This window comes from Salvia hispanica, chromosome 1, assembly GCF_023119035.1.
Source record: "Salvia hispanica cultivar TCC Black 2014 chromosome 1, UniMelb_Shisp_WGS_1.0, whole genome shotgun sequence".
NCBI lineage: Eukaryota > Viridiplantae > Streptophyta > Magnoliopsida > Lamiales > Lamiaceae > Salvia > Salvia hispanica.
In genome coordinates, this window is record NC_062965.1 from 31283116 (window position 1) to 31301991 (window position 18876).

An 18876-nucleotide genomic window follows, 5' to 3' on the forward strand; every position below is an offset into this window, starting at 1 on the left:
TATCAGTGTATGTTTTTCACACATAATTTATTGTAAACACTTGAAGAAGAAGAATTGGAGGAGGGAATCTATATTTATGTTATGTATATATATTGTTTGTGTGAAATAATCAACTCAACTAATAACTTGAGCTTCATAAAAAGTTTCCAATAAAAGAAACAATTATTACATAGTATAATATCTTAAAACTACAGCATAGCCATTAATTAATCAAGTGTGATAATACAAGATTGCAAATTTCGCATTGACCTCCTTGATCATCTCCCTCATCTCACTTCACACTTTATTTCCAGCAAATATACAATTCTTAATTAAGATGCAAATATAAACCAAAAAAAAGAAGCAGCTGGAAATAAAAATCAATCAAACATTGACAGTACAACTCTGTGAAAGCTGATACTTAACTGCATTGCCGATGACGATGCCGGTGTTCTTACTATTTCCGATGGGGATATAGGCGGCGCAGGCGACATGGAGGTGGTAGCGGCCAGAGATGAAGGATCCGACCTTCCAGCGGACGCGGCCGTTGATCTTGATGAGGAGGTTAATGGCGCCGTTGCTCTGATCCTGAGCTAGGGCGATGCCGTTGTAAGGGGCGACAGGGACGTTGTTTCCGTAGAGGAATGGGGACCACACGTTCACGTCCTTGTGGCCCTGGTAGACGGGTGGGATCACCTGTTGGCAAATGAAAGAAAAATAAATATTAATAATAATAAGCGAAAAGAGAACTGAAATCATTATAAGTCTATTAAAGAAAAATGAATATAATAATATTTTATATATAATTATAAGTTAAATGATTCTGTTCGTAATACTAATTGGTTTTAGGATGGAACTCTATAGATTTCTATAATTACTGTGTAGTAGCTGATCTGCTGACTGCGGTAGGTGGCGTAGACGTCGAGGCGGTCATAGTAGACGCCGATGCGAGAGTTGGGGTTACGGGAGTTGACGGTGACTTGGACAGTGGTGGAGATGACGTTGGGGGCGGAGATGTTGAGGTTGAAGATGGTGGCGTCTTGGAGGGTGAAGCGGGGCTTCTTGGGCTGGAGGATGGCCCACACGAGGAGGACGATGAGGAGGAACACGAAGATGAAGGTTAGGAGGGCTGCGCCGCACCGCCGCGCCATCTTGCGCCGGGCGGTGTCGTGGTGGTCGCATACTTTCTCCGACATGGTGGTGGTGGAAGGGAGGTTTGGGTGATTTGGGGGTGGAGAAAAATGGAAATTGGGTGAGTAGTAATATAGGGTTCTAATTTTTGAAGTGTGGGGTTGCAGTTAGTGGGGTGTCGGCGGTTTTACGATATCATGATGCATCTTAAAAAGTAATACGAGACATATGCAATAATCATACTTATTTTGTAGATAAGTTATGCACATGTAAAATATTGAATTTTGTACAATGGAAAGAATAAAGGAGTAGCATTTTACCGGCCAATAGGACTCCAAAATATGTAATTTTCGTGGATAAAGGAAAAAAGGCATGGAATATAGTACAAAGTTTCTATCTCCTCCTTGGCTCCTTCGTCAGCACTACCATTAAAAACGAAATAATGTGAATCGGGACATCGCAATCAATTTAAGAGTTGGTCCTAATCGATTGTTATCAGACAAGGCACGGTGTATACAATAGTTGAACCTTAGGCTAACCCATCGAGTATCGAGTCTGCCCTATTCGAATTGTGAGTTAATTGAGAGTGCGGATTAATTAAGTTGGATTTTTATCAGGTTAATAATTTATAATCCTAGTTCTATAAGTTTAGTGGGTTATTCAGATAAATCTACCGATTTAGTAAAAGGGAAACAAGTGAGAGCAAGAATATTATTAGGATGGGCACATAGCATGTGAAAAAGTGTCACTGATATACAGTAAAAGAAAAGCAAGCTATCTTCATATAAATATATGGAGTAGAGGTAATTAACTCGGCGTATAATGTATTGAGCTAATCGATATTATTAAGATTTGTTTAGGCCATGCAATTAATGCTGACACTGCTTCCGTAACATTTCAAAACTAGGTCCTCTGTTTTGAATAGTTTAAGCTCTTTCAATGTTAAAATAGCTATGGATTTTAATCAAATATTTTAAAATAGTTGTGGATTTTAAGTAGGAGTATTATCTTATTTTATACAGGCATGCAAGTACCTATGCATTTCTGCTTGTTTTTTTGATTTATACAAAGATATTTTACATACTGAATCCTCTATATTTTATTTTGTTAGGAGGATATTCGAGTCATGACAAAGAAGAAAGGGAAAAGGGGAGGATAAGGCATATTTGGGACATCAAAATAAAAGGGGCCAAAGGATATACCCACTATAGAGATGAAAGGCCCTACATTAAATCATCTTTGGAGTTTGAGAAACCTTAACCCTTTATCGCATATGCATGCATAGTTTTCATATAAAATCTCTTAATGTTATGTAGGAGTATTATTTATTTTCAAATAAGGCTCTCTACTAAGCAAATTCTTGAATTTTTCTTGATACTTATTTTATCGACGATTATGTTGAACAACAAGGACAACATGTCATCATCTATATATTAGAGGATCAATTCCCAATAGGGATCAAATTATTGAGGCCCAATTAGTTAAGTGGTTCAAATCTATTACCCATTGAAATTCCGAGCCCAACTCAGATGTCCCAACCGGAGTGACCCATGCTCTGAGCTACCTAGAGACCCGTGACGATTTGTTTGACCTACGTGGAAATCAAGGAGTCTCTTTCTCTCTCTAACTCTGAGACTTATCTGAGTCTTATTCATTGGGATATCCTTTGGATAAAGGCCTTGAGTTGTATGTGCATCGAACCCGAACTATTGTTCTTGAATTGTGAGATTTGAAAAACTGCATGGTCTGAGATAGATCTAGGGCTTTACGGTTTGTGTTTAGATGTTCTTACTGAGTCATGTTTAGTCGGAGAGTTGAGTGTCTTTGGTGGTTTTGTCGACAGGATTAGGGTTTAGACAAAGAAAGATTTGTATCTTTGTAGATTGGTGGTTATGCTAGATTTGAGTCTTTGATTTCATCTATCTTTATGTCTTTACTGATCTAAGTTTCTATATTACTCCTCCGTCTGCGAATAGGAGTCCCGTTTTTCCATTTTTGTCCGATCGTGAATAGGAGTCCCGGTTCACTTTTACCATAAATGGTACTCCCTCCGTCCCGGCTAAGATGACACATTGCTTAGCCGGCACGGGATTTTAGGAGTTATTGGTTTAAGTGTTTAATTGGAGAGAGAGAAGATGGGTGTATGTATTAAAGTAGAGAGATGAAAGATGGATATTTTAATAGGAGTGAGAAAAAGTGGTTGAGTGTATTAATTGGAGAGAGAAAGTTACCAAAAAAGGAAATGTGGCATCTTAGTTGGGACAAACTAAAAAAGGAAAACGTGTCATCTTAAGCGGGACGGAAGGAGTAATAAAGTTCCACCTCCACCTAACTCATTCCACTCACATTTCTTTTAAAATTATATATATAAGTGAGACCCATATTCCACTAACTTTTTTTCCACTCATTTTTCTTAATATTTCTTAAAGCCCGTGTTACCAAGGAATGAGACTCCTAATAACAGACGGAGGGAGTACTTTAGATCGTTTATAATACTGAATAAAATTGTGTTACAAAAAATTGTACTCCCTCCGTACCAAGGAAGATGACCCCTTCCTTGGGCGGCACGGGATTTTATGCAACTTTATTTTGTGTGTTAAGTGGAGAGAGTAAAGTAAGAGAGAGGGAATAAAGTAGAGATAAAGGAATTTCCATTTTAAGTAATGAGTCATCTTGATTGGGACAAACCAAAAAAAAAAGTGAGTCATCTTCAATGGGACGGAGGGAGTACTATATTCTTCTTTATGAGTACTCTTTTTGTAAAGATCTATTCATGTAAGGGTTGATCACCTCGCTTTCGTGACATAAAAGAGATCTCAGTTAAAGTGAACCCTATGTATAGGGTCTGGTGCATACAATAATTAATACTCCATAGACACATTCCGATCCCTTGATACGATATTTTGTTATAGCATTTTTTTTAAGAGCAATGATAAACAATCAAATTTTGTACAACCAAAATAAAGTTATATTAATAATTTGATGTATTAATTATATATTAAAATTATAAATAAAGTAAGTGGATAAGTTAAAAAGACTTATTAGCCTTTAACCTCATTTTTTATATTTATATTTGAATTTCCTTTCTATTATTTTTAAAATTTGAATTAAAGTATGCACTAGTTACATATATAATTCTAAAAAAATAAAAAAATTATAAAAAATCATAAATATATAACCACAATATTATGCACTTTCCATGTACTATATATGTATCTAATATTTTAATTAAATTCATAAATAAACCTATTTTTTTGCCAAATAAACTAGAATTTGGTTGTACAAAATTTGGTCACATAGATTTATTGTTTCTTTAAATATAAGTGATATTGGCATCTAATATTATGAAATTTTCAAAAAGTTGGTTTTTTTCATAAACTTTAAATTTGGCAAATAATATCACGAACTTTACCCCGTGTTTATTTTTTCCCACGATACGGATTTTTTTTCATAATTTCTCGATAACAATTTTGAAAGCTTCAAGTTTTTCAATCTTTGAAGATAGTTTTTCTTGAAGCACACCCTCCAAAATTGTTCTTCAATCCATTAAAATAACATGAATTTTTTCATTCGTGGGAAAAAACAAACCCGAGGTAAAGTTCGTGATATTATTTGCCAATTTTAAAGTTCATGGGAAAAACCCAACTTTTTAAAAGTTTCGTGATATTAGATGCCAATATCCCTAAATATAACTCCATGTCATAGATTTTGTATATAAAGAGAAGAACGACAAAAAAAAATTAAATATAAGATTAAGAGACATGAAGTTAATCCTAAAAGAAATTAATTCAAACTACCTCAATATTATTCTTTCTCTTACTTTATCACTTCTCCACTTTAATTATTACTCTTCTCAATATTATTTTTTCTCTTACTTTATCACTTCTCCACTTTAATTATTTATCATCATTTTTATTAAATAGGTGCAGAAAAGTGAATGACACTCCTAAAGTGGGATGAAAGGAGTATAAAATTAATATAAACTCGCCTATTCACTTACTCAGTCATGTATACCATGGGCATGGGCGAATCTAGCCTATTAGGAGGTGGGGCAAATGTCCCTCTTCAATTCTTGTTCGCCTTTATAAATTTGTTATAAAGTTTTGAATATATGTACAAAATTGCACTTATTGCCCCTGCTCAAATATAAAAATATTTTCTATATACTCCCTCTGTCCCTGATTAAGAGTCACACTTTTCCATTTCAATTCGTCCTCAATTAAGAGTCACACTTTATTTTTACCATACATAGTAAGTAGGTCACACATTCCACTAACTCAATTCACTCACATTTTATTATAAAATCAATATAAAAAAATGGGTCCCACATTCCATTAATTTTTTCAATCAATTTTTCTTTACATTTCTTAAAACTCGTGCCCAGTCAAAGTGTGACTCTTAATCGGAGACGGAGGGAGCATAATTTTGTCCTTCTTACAATAAATTCCTGGATACGCCCCTAATGAAGTCAGGACAAAGAAGAAACGGAAAAGAGAAGAGGATTAAGCATATTTGGGACATCAAAATTAAATACAGACAAAGGATACCCACTCAGGACTTCGATGTGAATCAGATCCCCAAAATACCCCAGACTTTTGCACTTCCAATTAAATCTTTATTATTCTATTATCTTCTCTTTGTCTTAATCTGATTTCACCTGCAGAAAGACCCTACACTAAATCATCTTTGGGGTTTGAGAAACCTTAACCTATCCTCTATCATCTTTGGAGTTTGAGAAAACTTTAACCAATATCGAAATATGCACAGTTCTCGTATAAAATCTATGCATCTTGTACAACTATGGATAATTTATTTTGAATTGAGTCTTTCTACTTGAGCAAAATTCTTGAATTATTCTAGATAAAATTTTGAAATTTTATTTCTTGGAACTCCATTATCAAACCCAGGAATTATGAGGGGTTATTACCAATTGATATTCGAAAGGAAGGAGATATAAAAAAGTGGAAAGGAATAAAGCATGTATTGAGATAAAATTTTGCGGAAAGTCTTGCAAAATTCCAAACAGAATAACAGAAAGAAAAACATTAATGAGAGGAAATATACACACAACAAAATTACAAAAGAGGGACCTATCTTTACAAATTATTAGCCAGGAATCCCACCTGGACCTTGAATTATATATAATCTTCATAATAAAGAGAACACAAAATTTAATTTGTTAGGATAGATAAACATATACTATTAAACTTAATTGTCACATTGATTATGTAACATGTGTACCCCTTATATTGTTTAAATGTGCAATTAGCTTCTCTTGAACTTGGAATATGAGTCAATTAAAAAGGAAAAGAAAGGAGGTAAGATTTTGATACATAAACAATCAATCAAAAATATAGAGTGCTAATGTGTTAGATGCATATACCATTCAAGAAATAAGCCTATTAATCAATCATCTTTGGCTCAGTAAAGCTCCAACAAAATCTGTTGGTTTCAACCAACAGCATAATGAGATGATGAAGATCATTCCACAACAACATTCCTCAAATAGGATCTTCACTCTCAATCTATCAACCTCTGCTTCTTTCAATTGGCCATGCAGAAGCAATCCAACGAGTCTAAACACAACATAGCCCAACATTTTAGATAAAACTTGTGCAAATCCCAGTCATTTTAGAGGTGCACAAGAAACTCAGTAAACAGCACGATGGATAACTCAGCTACATGGATGGCATACACAGACCATGGTTTACCTCTTTCGCGAAGCTATAATAGGAAACATACTAACATTTTCCGCACCTGAAATAATACAATAAGCAGTACAGTTATCATGTCGTAACAAATGAGATCATAAACAAGAGAAATCAAGTTATGAAGCAATACCACCGTAAAATCAAAGGGCTTGAGAGAATTGAAGGGCTTTCACAAAATTGAGAAACTGGAAATTGTCCTCCTTCCTCACCATAGTATAAAAATACGACGCTGGAAATTTTGCAACTGTTCAGCCTTCCATCAACCGAAATTTTCAGTCAATAACTAGGAGTCAGTTATCTGAATTAGAACATTAAAGTGTGCATCAACAAAACTTCTTGAAACTAAAACAAACACATAATATTTGAGAAAGGGCACATAATATTTGAGAAGGGCATAGGATCACTCAAGGTTTTTTTGGAACTCTCCATTTGTATTTAAAAATGCAGGCTCTAACTCCGCTCACCAACTGATAATTGTAATTGATTCATTCACAAACAGCCTTCAAAGAAGACCAAGAAGGCAAAGATTATATTGGCAACAGGCAAGAATACAGCATGGACAATTAAATTTGAGCTCATTATCTACGAGTTAAAAAATATATGTCACTCAAATTTTGAACTGATATAATAACCAGCACTCAATCACTCTATTAACACACAATCCTTGCTTTGATTTTTTTTTTCCTTTACTTTTTTGGCTTTTTAAGGACATTGATTTCAATCTTCAACATCCATGTTTGTTGATAAATAACAAAAATTGCCAAGTGCATACTGCTGTGAGCAAACACATATAATTCCATAAACCTACAGATATCAATAAGTAGTGTTATGATGTATGCTGAGCAAGTAAAACAACCATGACAACCATGAATCTTATCAAGTGAATCATGCACCCATCTGGTAAAGAAACTGAATCTAAGTTCAAGAAACAAATTGAATATGAAGCAAAAAGCTAGAAAAGATGAAGAAGGCAACAAATATATACCTTAAAAGCTTTCATCATCACAACTGGAAAATTATAGTTTCTAAAATCAAATTTGGTGCAGTTATCATCATGTAACCTCAACACACACACACACACACACACACACGGAGACAAGAAAAGGATCATATAAACTGATAAAGAGAGTGACACGCACCTGATTGTGAAGCTTATTACCATGTAGTGATGGAAACTCCATGCTAGATTTTGAGGAATAAGATAGGAGTATAATATTTCTCTTGTTTGAAGTACAAACCAAGATGTTTCATGATCATACCCCTTTCAACGACTTGTCACCAGAAGAAGATGTGCCTGCATTTGATTACTACTGAAGAAGAATAGAATCATGAATTGACAGCACTTATATAACCAAGATTACAATGTACGTTTGGAGGATAAACATTTTCATGCAAACAATAGTAAACGTTGAGAATCTCGTTCTTTTTTTTTTTTTTACAACAAAAAACTTAAGTTATTTCCAAACAATGCTCACAGATAATGAAAGAGATCATGTAATCAAATCTGAACTTTTGCTCTGATTCAGTTGAAGGAACAATATATTAACATATAAGTTTTGTATTGTAAATATATTGGACTATCATGTGAGTAAAAGCCCACATGCTTCATTGACAAATAGACTCACAAAAAAGACTATGCTGCATTAACAGATAATATGGTGGGATGTGGCAAGCCATGAGTTTTTATCTTTGCAAATAACCAACCTACTATCAATCTACAGGTTTCAGGGAAAAAAAAATTATGAAAAATAATAAGTTTTTTATTCTACAATTTCCCTTGATAGACTCTATAAAAGCTAATTAGAAATTTAAATCAACCTGAAAAAACATGAAGGAATTTTTTTCTGTCCATGAAGGCAGTGATGTGTTAATTTTTTTACAGTGGAACTCCTGGAACATATCTGTATGATAAAATGATGATAACACAACCTATTACATATTACATTTTATCGCTAGACTTGACGTAAACCTAGAATTGATTAGATAGCAACACGTGTTTCAATTTATGTGAAACCAAAAAATATGGAGCTTGATGTAAAGTAAGTTAGTAACGTCGCGACAAAGGTCAATTAATTCAATGACACCGATGCTGTCCAAGGGTTAAGCCACTTCTCAAGAGGCGACAAGATCTTCAGATAAGCGATTTTAGGTGTCAAGGAAAAGCTTCAATACCAGAGAGCCAGACCAAAACAGTTTTATAACCAATTGTTCTGCATTTTTTAAGGAAGTTCTGTAATTACCATGCTCCCGAACAAGAACAAAATCTGTAACCAGTTATGGAAGGACAGTTATTTGCATAAATATTCCAATGAATTTCCAATCACGAAATACTAAAAATGATTTTAACTATGATTAACAGTAAACTATGAACAGAAAAATCAGGGCATTACAGCAGACCTAAAAAGGGAACCGCACGTTGGGACCTTGCACATTGTTGCACAGGAAAATTTTAATGATGCACATCAGTATAAAAAGCACATAAGTTCATTCGATGATGAGAAAGATTTCATAATTGGAAATATCATACTCATATGATTCATGTATTCATCACAATGAAGAAAATTCGAAGTTCATATATATATTCATCATAAGGAGTGAGAGTTGACATATATATTGAAGAACGAGTAAAATAAAGGATAATACGTAAAGCAAATGATAGAAGCTGAAATATAGACTACAAAGAGCCAGGCAAGATATAGAAACCAAACACTTCATGATACAAAACAAGCAACACTCGATTATAAGGGATTCTATCTCATGTAACATAACATCTTCAGCCAAAAGCTATCGTTTATCGCATTTAGAAATGAAAACAAAGATCTATCGCAATCGCTACAACAGGTCGAATGATCCCAAGTAAAAAGAATTTATTGAACTGTAGAAGCATCATATATTGAAGTATACATGGATCAAATAAATGCCAATGCGACAGGTAATAATAATGGTTAATTTAGGTCGTTTGCATCGATCTACTGCTTACTCTATAGATGCATCTTACAAACATACATCAATTTCACTTGGAGTAAAGATAAACCTGGCATTCCTGATATGGATTCAAGAAGATGCCAGACTTGTTACTCGAAACAAAGCCGAAACTCACACCAGGACAGTAAGCCCTCATGTAACGAGACTTGGTCTTCCATTTCCCATTCCTAAATTTAATCACTGAGAAAATCTTAACCGTAAGCCCCAAGCTCCCGCGATCAACGTCCTGCTTCATCAAGTTGACCATGCCACCACCGAGATCTACGCCGGAGAAGCTGAGATTAGCCTGCAAAGTCGTCTGGCCGCGCTTGGGCTGCACGATTGGCGGCTGGTGGAAAATCGAGAGGGGAACCTGCTGCGATGCGTAGAGCAGGGAGATTTCCATTTGGTCGTATGACGCTGTGAGGTGGTGGTTGGGATTGGTGAGGATAAAGGTGATGTTGCAGTCGGCGGAGGCGGCGGAGGCGTTGAAGGCGACGGGGGACATGGAGGCGGAGGAGACGTTGAGGAGCGGGAAGGTAGGGTGGAAAATTATCCACATCAGCACGAGGAAGCTGGCGAGGAAGATGAAGCCGAGGACGCACCACTTCAAGGTGCGGCAGAAGAAGAGCATCTCGCGGCGGACCAAGGGGAGGGGCTCGGGGGCGGGATCGCGGTAGAGCTGGTGGAGGTAGACTGGCTGGAAAGGCGCCGCGGCGGCGGGAGGAGAAGCCATTGGGGAATTGAGGGTTTGCGTGAGTGAGGGTTGGCGGTGGTGTGCGGAGGCGTTATAAAGAGAGGAGAGGGATAACACGTGTAGAAAAGGAGGAGAGCTTCGGCGACAAGGCGGAGAAGGGGTTTCTCATTTTTGTCGTATTTCAGAATTTGGGCGTCTGAGTCGACTCGCGCTTCCATAGCTGACGTCGCCCGAGTTGGCTGGAATTCGGGGAAAGGGGAGAGAAGCCGCTGTTTTCAGCTACCCATTTTTTGAATCATGCCGCGCCTTTTCTTTTCCTATTTTTTAATTTCTTTTTAAATTTATATTCCTTCTATTGGATAACTTGATTTTAGCTATTTCTTCTTCTAAGGAAAATATAGTTTATTGAAACACACTAGTATTGCAACTCATTTGATAAGACGTTTCTCGTGAAAAACCATTGTTGATCCATTATATTAAGACTTGTCCTCACATTTGTTCTATTAATAAGAAACGGAGAGAGTGCATTGCTTAATAAACTACGTGGGGAGTTTTTAGGATTTCAATAATGTACTTCATTTTTATCCTCTTGTCGCATAATTGAATACTAGTACCAATTTATTTAGGAACAAACATAAACGTTATAAGGAGATTAATTAAATACCACCAATTTATTTAGGAACAAGCATAAACATTATAAGGAGATTAATATCATTTCTACAGAATAAAAGAAGCAATAATAAACTTTACAAAAAAATTACAAGTGGAATTTGCAGCCTAATATGATGTATCTCTATCTATCTAGCTATCTATCGCTTGGGTTCGTTCCACGTCTTTCCTTCGAAGAACTCAGCCAGCATTCTCTCTAAATCTTCAGGTGTATATCTGATGTACTTGGTTGGATTTTTTCCACTCTCAATCATAGGCCTAAGCAACATATAAGAATTACATATAGATTTGGATCACAAGTTGCAGTGAAGCGCAGAAGAGGTTTCTACGTACCCAAAACGTCGGATGAAAGATCTGTAGGCAGGCAGAAGGACCTCAGCAACGGCAAGCCTCAATGACTCCCGCAGCTCGCTATCAGGAACTGTCCATTGAGATTGCCGCTGATGGATCTCTTCAAATGCGGTGTTGAATGACTTGAACCTATCTTTCACCGTCACCCTCGAAACACCAGCTGTGCTGTTGCTATCCACTGCCGAATGCGCCCCCTGGATCGTCAAGGTTTGCAGAATCTGCCATATTTCACAATCAGAAATATTGCTCAACAAAATAACAATCCCTCATCAAAACTATTTAGTCCATATATGTGAACCTTAGACCACGCGATTCTCTTGTATTGATTAGCATGCTGCTGGACAACCCTCCGATGTATCTGCACCCAGTCGTCGCCTAATAAATCCTTTGCCTCTGACCTAGAAATAACAAACAAGATTCAAGAATGAAGTGTTTACTCCACTAATCTAAAGCCAATTAATGATATACTCGTTGTTATAAGCATCGCGCACCTGCGTACAGATCTTACAATATAATGTATGTTGTTCATCAGAAATAGTTGAGTTAAAGCAGCATCTTTGTATTGCTTTGATTTTACTTCGAGATTAGTCTGAAGTGCCTGCATAATCTTGGTCGTTATAAATGCCAACTGTTGTTCTGAATCGCTTTCGCCAAACTCTTTGAAGAGTTGCTGTAGAGTTGCATGATAGCTGAAAGTAGAAACATGAAATAAGAATGTACTACTGTGTAACTTGTTGTCATCAAAAGCTTCACGCAGCAAACTGACATACTTTAACGGGAATAAAAGCTCAAATCAGCCAAAACAAAAATACCTTAAAACTATTAATACTCAAGTGGAATGAAGTAAGGCATGAATAAAGATAATATTTAGGAATTTCTGTAATCCAAAATTGATTTCCTTATTAAAATGTGAGCGAAAACATGAGTGCACAAGTTTTTACTTACTCGAATAGAAACTTCACATAGTTGATCACGTAGCTGGTTAAAGGATGGACTGTTCCATCAAGAACAGCAGTTTTTGTGCAATCTTTTTCAACGGCTTCCTCGAATTCAGCAAACGTCTTCTTAGCAGTCTTTGCGAGTTTTTTTGTGAGGGCTGTGAATGCTTCCCTCATTTCAGTACTGTATTTACTCCCAAATATGACCTCCATCTGTCAACAGCATTATTAAGCTAGATGCAAAGATGGCTAGAAAGGATAATAAAGCACTGGAGAGACATAATTTCAGTTAAGATATAACACTTTTATTTAAAACAATGATAAGACAGTGATACTTGGCCAATATCTCAAGGTCATCTTCTCTGCATATAGCATCAGTTATATAGATAAGACAAAAACAAGGATCATATGGATCCGGAAAATGAGCAAATATCGTCAACAGGTTCTGTACATTAATATCTTTGAGAAGACCATTCACAAAAACGTATACTCCATCCGTTACATAATAACAGTCCACTATTCCCTTTTTTCTCCATCTCAAAGTTTATAATTACAGTCCACATATTAGATTTTCATAAATTTCAAATAGCGAAGTTGTAATATCCCTACTTCAGTTTGAAATGTTAAAGTCACAGTTATATACCCAACGTCCAATCAATGGACATAGAGTTAATTTTATCATACCTCGGGCTGAAGTTCTCGCATGATCTCATACATGTCCAGCAGGACAAATAGCTTTTCCGGCGATTTCTTACTCCTAGCGATAGCATCTCCAAAACTGAGAAGCGTTATCACGCTGGTCCCAGTTACTTCAGCAAAACACTGATCTTTGAGACTATCATAGGTCAGAAAAATATCATCACATACTTTCTTTTCAGCAGTAAACAAAAGCTTGACCTGTTCCATGCATGATACAATTAGGTGTAGTGAGAGATGAAAATAGAAGGGGAAAAAGGCGGGAAAAAAGAATACAGTTATTAATTCTTGGTAGCTTCTTACAGCAATTCTCATAAAATGAATCCAGTTTCCTATATTTGCCTCTAAAACTTCCCACTGCATCTTCTGTACCTCATCTTTACCAAGTTTCTCAACGCCTAGTTTCTTCAGAGTTTGCTCTATTATTGTGGATCTAGCTTCTCTACATCAAATTAGTGACGAAAGCAAAAATTGCATCGGAAGTGTGAAAAATGATAATGTAGTCAATGCAAAATGACGTCATGGAAGGTAGCATACCATATAATTTTAAAATACTGGAGTAGTACTTATCTCATTTGGAAGAGGCGACTAGAGTAAAACAGAAGGTTACCATGTTCCTCTGTTCACTTGTTAATCAATAGGGTAGTAAGGTATTAACATGTTTCCATCTTATGTGATCAGTATGATATAATTGGATCAGACCTAGCGAACAGAATTAGCTCAAAATCCAATTCCCAGAAAAGTGGAAATAAAATGTTACCTCACTGCGAGGAATTCAAACAATGCCTTTCTCAGTTCTCACCTTAGGTAAGACTTAAAAACACTAATAACTGACATGCCAACATCAAAATCAAAAATAAAATCATGCATATACAATATTACCTGTATAAAATGGCAACCTGCTGTTGGTGACCGGCTTGAACCATTTGCTTTGAAATCTCCTGGAGCAAAGGCATGATTCTAGGAGGAACTAGGGTTGGAAGTTGATAGACCACTGTCTCTGCTGAACTTTTGTTATGGTGGTCTGATGGTTTCTTTCCAGCCGGTTCACCTTCACGAGGTGATCCTGATGATGGCCTCATAGAATTTGGCAGGCAGTCAAAGAGAACATCAGGTTCGATAGGTTTGCTGAAATTAGAAAGATATATAAGCAGTTTATCAACAAGTCTTTATTTTCCTACCATCATACAACTTAGACAATCACAGTAAACAAATCTCAATAAGGGACACGACCTCTTAAAACAAATAATACTAATATTTTCTTTAACTTCAATGAGATAAGAAATTGAAATTTTTTAGAAAGACATAAATTTGATGATTTCCTAGTCAATAAAACACAAATTGAGTATAATTTGGTCAGGATGTTGTCAATAGTTGAGGCTCACATGTAGGACAAAATCAAACTAAACTGTTATAAAGCCTGTCTGTTATCTTAATATTTTTTAACCTGATAAGCTAGAGTCAAGTTAGAATGCCTGACTATTATCTTAAGTTTTTTTTAACATGATAAAGCTATGTCAAGGAGATGGAATTCTAGAAACTAGCTTTTCCATAGAATTTGCATCTGATGAGAAATTAAATTCAGGAAGCATCCATATCCGTTAAAAGACGAAGTTGGATATAACTCTAGCATTCCTATGGTGTTAAACAAAGACGTGAACAAAACTTGATATTTCCTCATATATAAAAAAAATCACACAGTCTTTGGTTATGTAAATAGGAAGAAGAAAAGTATATTCATTAGTCACTAGCCAAGGAACAGCTATCTTCTATATAAGTGAAATGAATGTTGCATTTACAGCTTTTGCATGGTGCAAGTGCAAGGGGTGGTTCTGTACAAAGCATAATAAGGCTGAATCAAAGGGTATATTTCACCATCAACTTAATAACAGGTTAGCTTGGATATAAACTATAGCCTGGTAGAAAATATCTCCTAGTAAACAGGATAAAGATAATAGTATAAAAGTATAAAATCAAAAATAAAAAAGAAATGTGTAACTTCACACAAAAATTTGAGCATGTAAGGGAGCATCCTTTGCACAAGCGAAGATCTTTACCCTATAAAAAAAGAGAGGATAAGCTCCAATTGATGATATAAGGTGATTTTGATCAATAGTTACCTTAATGTGATCAGTAACCAGAATACATTTCATTTGAACACCAATTAGTCAATCAATATACTAGCATAGAAGAAAATTGTGACAGTGCCTCAGAAGTTCTTTCAAGATCGAGGTAAATAACAACTTCACCTGAAGGTGAGTTTATTGATAGTACCCAAAGATCATATCTTGAGTATATAAAACAATTTCATCGAACAATCATTGGGGGAAAAGAAAAGTAGCAGATGCATGGATAAAATGATGATGCACAAACAAACTTATATATGAGCTAAACACGACTCTGAAAGAAACGAATAACCAAGATAGCAACAATATGATTGTTGTGGATGAGTGAACCTGTACAAGCTGAGAAGCTGTCGAAATTCTTCCTCTAGTTTAAGGATTGCTTTTCCAAGTAAGTTGTTGGCTTGACTGACAATCCCAATACCACTCTTAAAGTTTTTGTTTCCAGTAAAAAACTGAATGACACCCCTTAGTTGTTCCACTGCTTGAAGGTAGCTTTCTAAATCTTCATGAGGGCCCCTTAATATTTTAGCTTCTGCCTGAAAGTTAATTTTTCAATGTGATAGAAGTGAGCTCAATCTACTAACAATGCAAAGAAGATTCATTACGACCTGTGAACTTTCTGATATGTTAAGAAAAGTATATCGAGGATCCTTCCTTTGTTCACCTTTAAATGACTGAACATTGTAACGGACAGTATATTCATTGTATGTGTGTTACTATAAATTACACATGGACTGTCTGTCTTCGAGCTCAAGCCATGGATTCTATATCAAACTTGAGCTCTATAAAAAAAAGCAATCTAGCTCAATTTAAAATCTGTAACATCTTAATGAGTTTCAACTAGTTTAAAATCTTAAATAAGAAAAAGAAACCCTTTTACATCTAAAACCTTCCAAGTAAAGTGTCGAATGCACCTTGGTTAGTTAATGCTTAAACAATATTCAGAAGCAGTTACACATTATGTTTAGATACTTCATCTGCATCTTATCATTTTGATTGCATACCAATCTTGGTTGACGATGATTTAAATCCATAAAAGTATGCCAAGTTCTAAACATAAAATTACATTGGATTACAAAAATTCAGTAAAATTCATCTTTGGTTCGATAACTATGGGGAGTAGTATCTTATTACTGTAATCAAGGGGTCTGACAATAAGTCCCTTGAATTTTGTTTTCCTTGATTCACTTGTTTTATGCCGGAAAATCGAAATTGGGGGGGTTTCTATTTTAGGCAACATCTCGAACTAGTATTTATGCAATTCACTTGTGATACTAAATGCAATTAAACACAGCTTTAGAAGATTTCCTAGAACTTTCATATCATTAATTTAGAGGAGTTAACACCAGAATGCTAAGTATTTATGATCGTATCTTAAGAAGATTCCAAGTCATGAAATAAATGAGGTAAACACTAAATGAAAAGATAAAATGTATAATAAAGAAGAAAAGAAGATATCCGAGCAAAGAGGCAAACTGGCGATTTTCTTTTCTGAAAAATAAAAATGGAAACACACGCATAGAGTGAGAGGAGAAGACCTCGCGTGAGCGATCGAATTGATCGAGAACAGACTCGGCAGTCTTGAGCGTCTTGTCGATGTTCTCGTGCGCCCTCCTTATGGAATGCGTTTTCAGCTAAAACCCAATAATTTGATTAGGAAATTAGGAGTGGTATCATTTGTCCATGCATTTCACTCCTAATACAAATAATTACTTAAGTTTGTTAGGGAGAAGGACCTGCGTGGGGCGCATGGCGGTCTCGAGGGCGGAGAGGCGGTGGTCGAAGGAGCCTAGAATGGTGACGACGTTGTCCGTGATCGCCTGGGTTTTCTTCATCGATTCACGCATCAGCGCGGCGCGCTCCGTTAGGGTATCCATCGCGACGGCGTACGCCCCCATTTTGGTGGTTCCTCCGATTCTCACAGACTGTAATTGTCGATCATGCGTTAGGGTTTTCTTCTTCACTGCCAAATTAAATGAAATGAAATTGGAGATTTGGTAGTGCAAGCTTTTTATAGTTTTCCCTGTTCTATTTGTTCGATTTTATTGGGAATTGGACCCCGCCAATCCAATGCAGATAGACAAATAGCAACATCAGATTAAATATTGATATTAATGTGTCATGTCAATTTTGTAATAAAATGCGAGCTGAATTAATGGAATGTGGTATATTATTTATTGTAAAGGTAAGGTGTGATAATTATTGAAGGACAGATTAAAATGAAAAAGAATGACAATTAATCGGGAACGGAGGGAGTATTATATAATTAAAACATTCGTTTCACTTTAACCAACTTCATATAATATAGGTCTATTTTATTATGATTCATGTTCACAAAATTATAACGGAACCCGTCTCCCAATATGACGGAAGCACGTTTAACTTCGGAACTGGATCGTATTAGATAAACGCCGAAAGATGCATCAGATAGTATATGTAGCATCCATCGACTATCAAATATGTTAAACTCTATTTGCAATCACATATCATTAGAATCTATCTTTTTTGGGTGTATCCTTGCTCATTCATGTCTCCTACTGCTTTAGATGTAGGAACTTGGAACCGTTCATGATATTGTTCATGCTTCTACAGCAACACCCTACTCTTGCCCCGTGTATATCCTTTATTTCAAAATTATTTTTGTTTTCTAGTATAATATTTAAAAAATACTCCCTCCACTCCCTATTATTTAGTATTTCACTTTGACCTGACACGAAATTTAGAAAATAGAGAGGAAAGTGAGTGGAAAAGGTTAACAAAATGTAAGTCTTATCTTTATGTGTATTAGATAAATTTGAATATAGTACTAATAAAAATTGAGTTAAGTGAGTTAGCGAAATATGAGTTTATTATCAAAATAATAAAAGTTAAATGAGACAATTAATAAAGAATATTTCAAAATAGAAAACGTGAACACGTAACGAAGAGAAGGGGAAGCATATTATTGTTTGTCAATTTTATAAATTACAAATCAAATTTTGAGTTGTTTCTTTCCCTTGTACTTTAACAAGATGGACAAACGAAATGGTTGGACTTTAATTTTTTTATTGTAGAATTGTAAATTTAATAACCTCAAAATGATTTATAGGACATACGTTATGGGAAAAAAAAACACTATAGTTACTACTAATATTTTTGACGTGAACGAACTGTTAATGATATGCTAAACTGAGGGGCATATCGATCCCTTTGATAGTACTCTATGTTTTTTCATAGTTGAGTCATTTCTATGTATGGTATTATTTTTCTCTTTCTTACTTTACTCTCTCTTACTTTATTCTCTCTACTTTTTTCACTTTATACTTTATTCTATCTACTTTTTCCTATCACTTACTTTTTTATCTATTTATTTAACATACCAAATATTCCTTTCTAAACCTCTGTGCCGAAAAATTTCGCCTCAACTATGGCGAAACGGAGGGAGTAGTATTTTATCATATGTGCTCAGCTCAATTATTTATATACTCCCTCCGTCCCTTATAATGTATCACCATTTAAAATGACACGAATTTTAAGATATGTTATAGAAAGTGAGTTGAAAAAGTTAGTGGCATGTGAGTCTTACTTTTATATAATATTAGTTTTATAATAAAATATGAGTGAAAATGAATTAA

At 35.4% G+C, this 18876-nt stretch overlaps 3 protein-coding genes across 3 annotated transcripts; all 3 read right to left on the minus strand.

The window, feature by feature from the left end:
* Positions 1 to 114: 114 nt before the first annotated feature.
* On the minus strand, positions 115 to 1220 carry LOC125210749 (NDR1/HIN1-like protein 1). The gene is made up of 2 exons (XM_048110334.1): positions 858 to 1220; positions 115 to 675 (listed from the first exon to the last, which is right to left on the minus strand). Exons 1-2 carry the CDS (start codon positions 1173 to 1175, stop codon positions 364 to 366), a joined length of 630 nt encoding a protein of 209 aa, XP_047966291.1. The 5' UTR covers positions 1176 to 1220; the 3' UTR covers positions 115 to 363.
* Positions 1221 to 9834: 8614 nt separating this feature from the next.
* Positions 9835 to 10521, minus strand: LOC125194183. The gene has a single exon (XM_048092262.1). The coding sequence runs from the start codon at positions 10519 to 10521 to the stop codon at positions 9835 to 9837; it is 687 nt and encodes a 228-aa protein (XP_047948219.1).
* Positions 10522 to 11134: 613 nt separating this feature from the next.
* Positions 11135 to 17160, minus strand: LOC125202512 (exocyst complex component EXO70A1-like). Its single transcript, XM_048100918.1, has 11 exons — positions 16999 to 17160; positions 16801 to 16896; positions 15593 to 15798; positions 14019 to 14264; positions 13440 to 13578; positions 13125 to 13337; positions 12448 to 12653; positions 11994 to 12191; positions 11801 to 11900; positions 11485 to 11720; positions 11135 to 11409 (listed from the first exon to the last, which is right to left on the minus strand). The coding sequence occupies exons 1-11, from the start codon at positions 17158 to 17160 to the stop codon at positions 11292 to 11294; spliced, it is 1920 nt and encodes a 639-aa protein (XP_047956875.1). The 3' UTR covers positions 11135 to 11291.
* Between the last annotated feature and the right edge of the window lie 1716 nt (positions 17161 to 18876).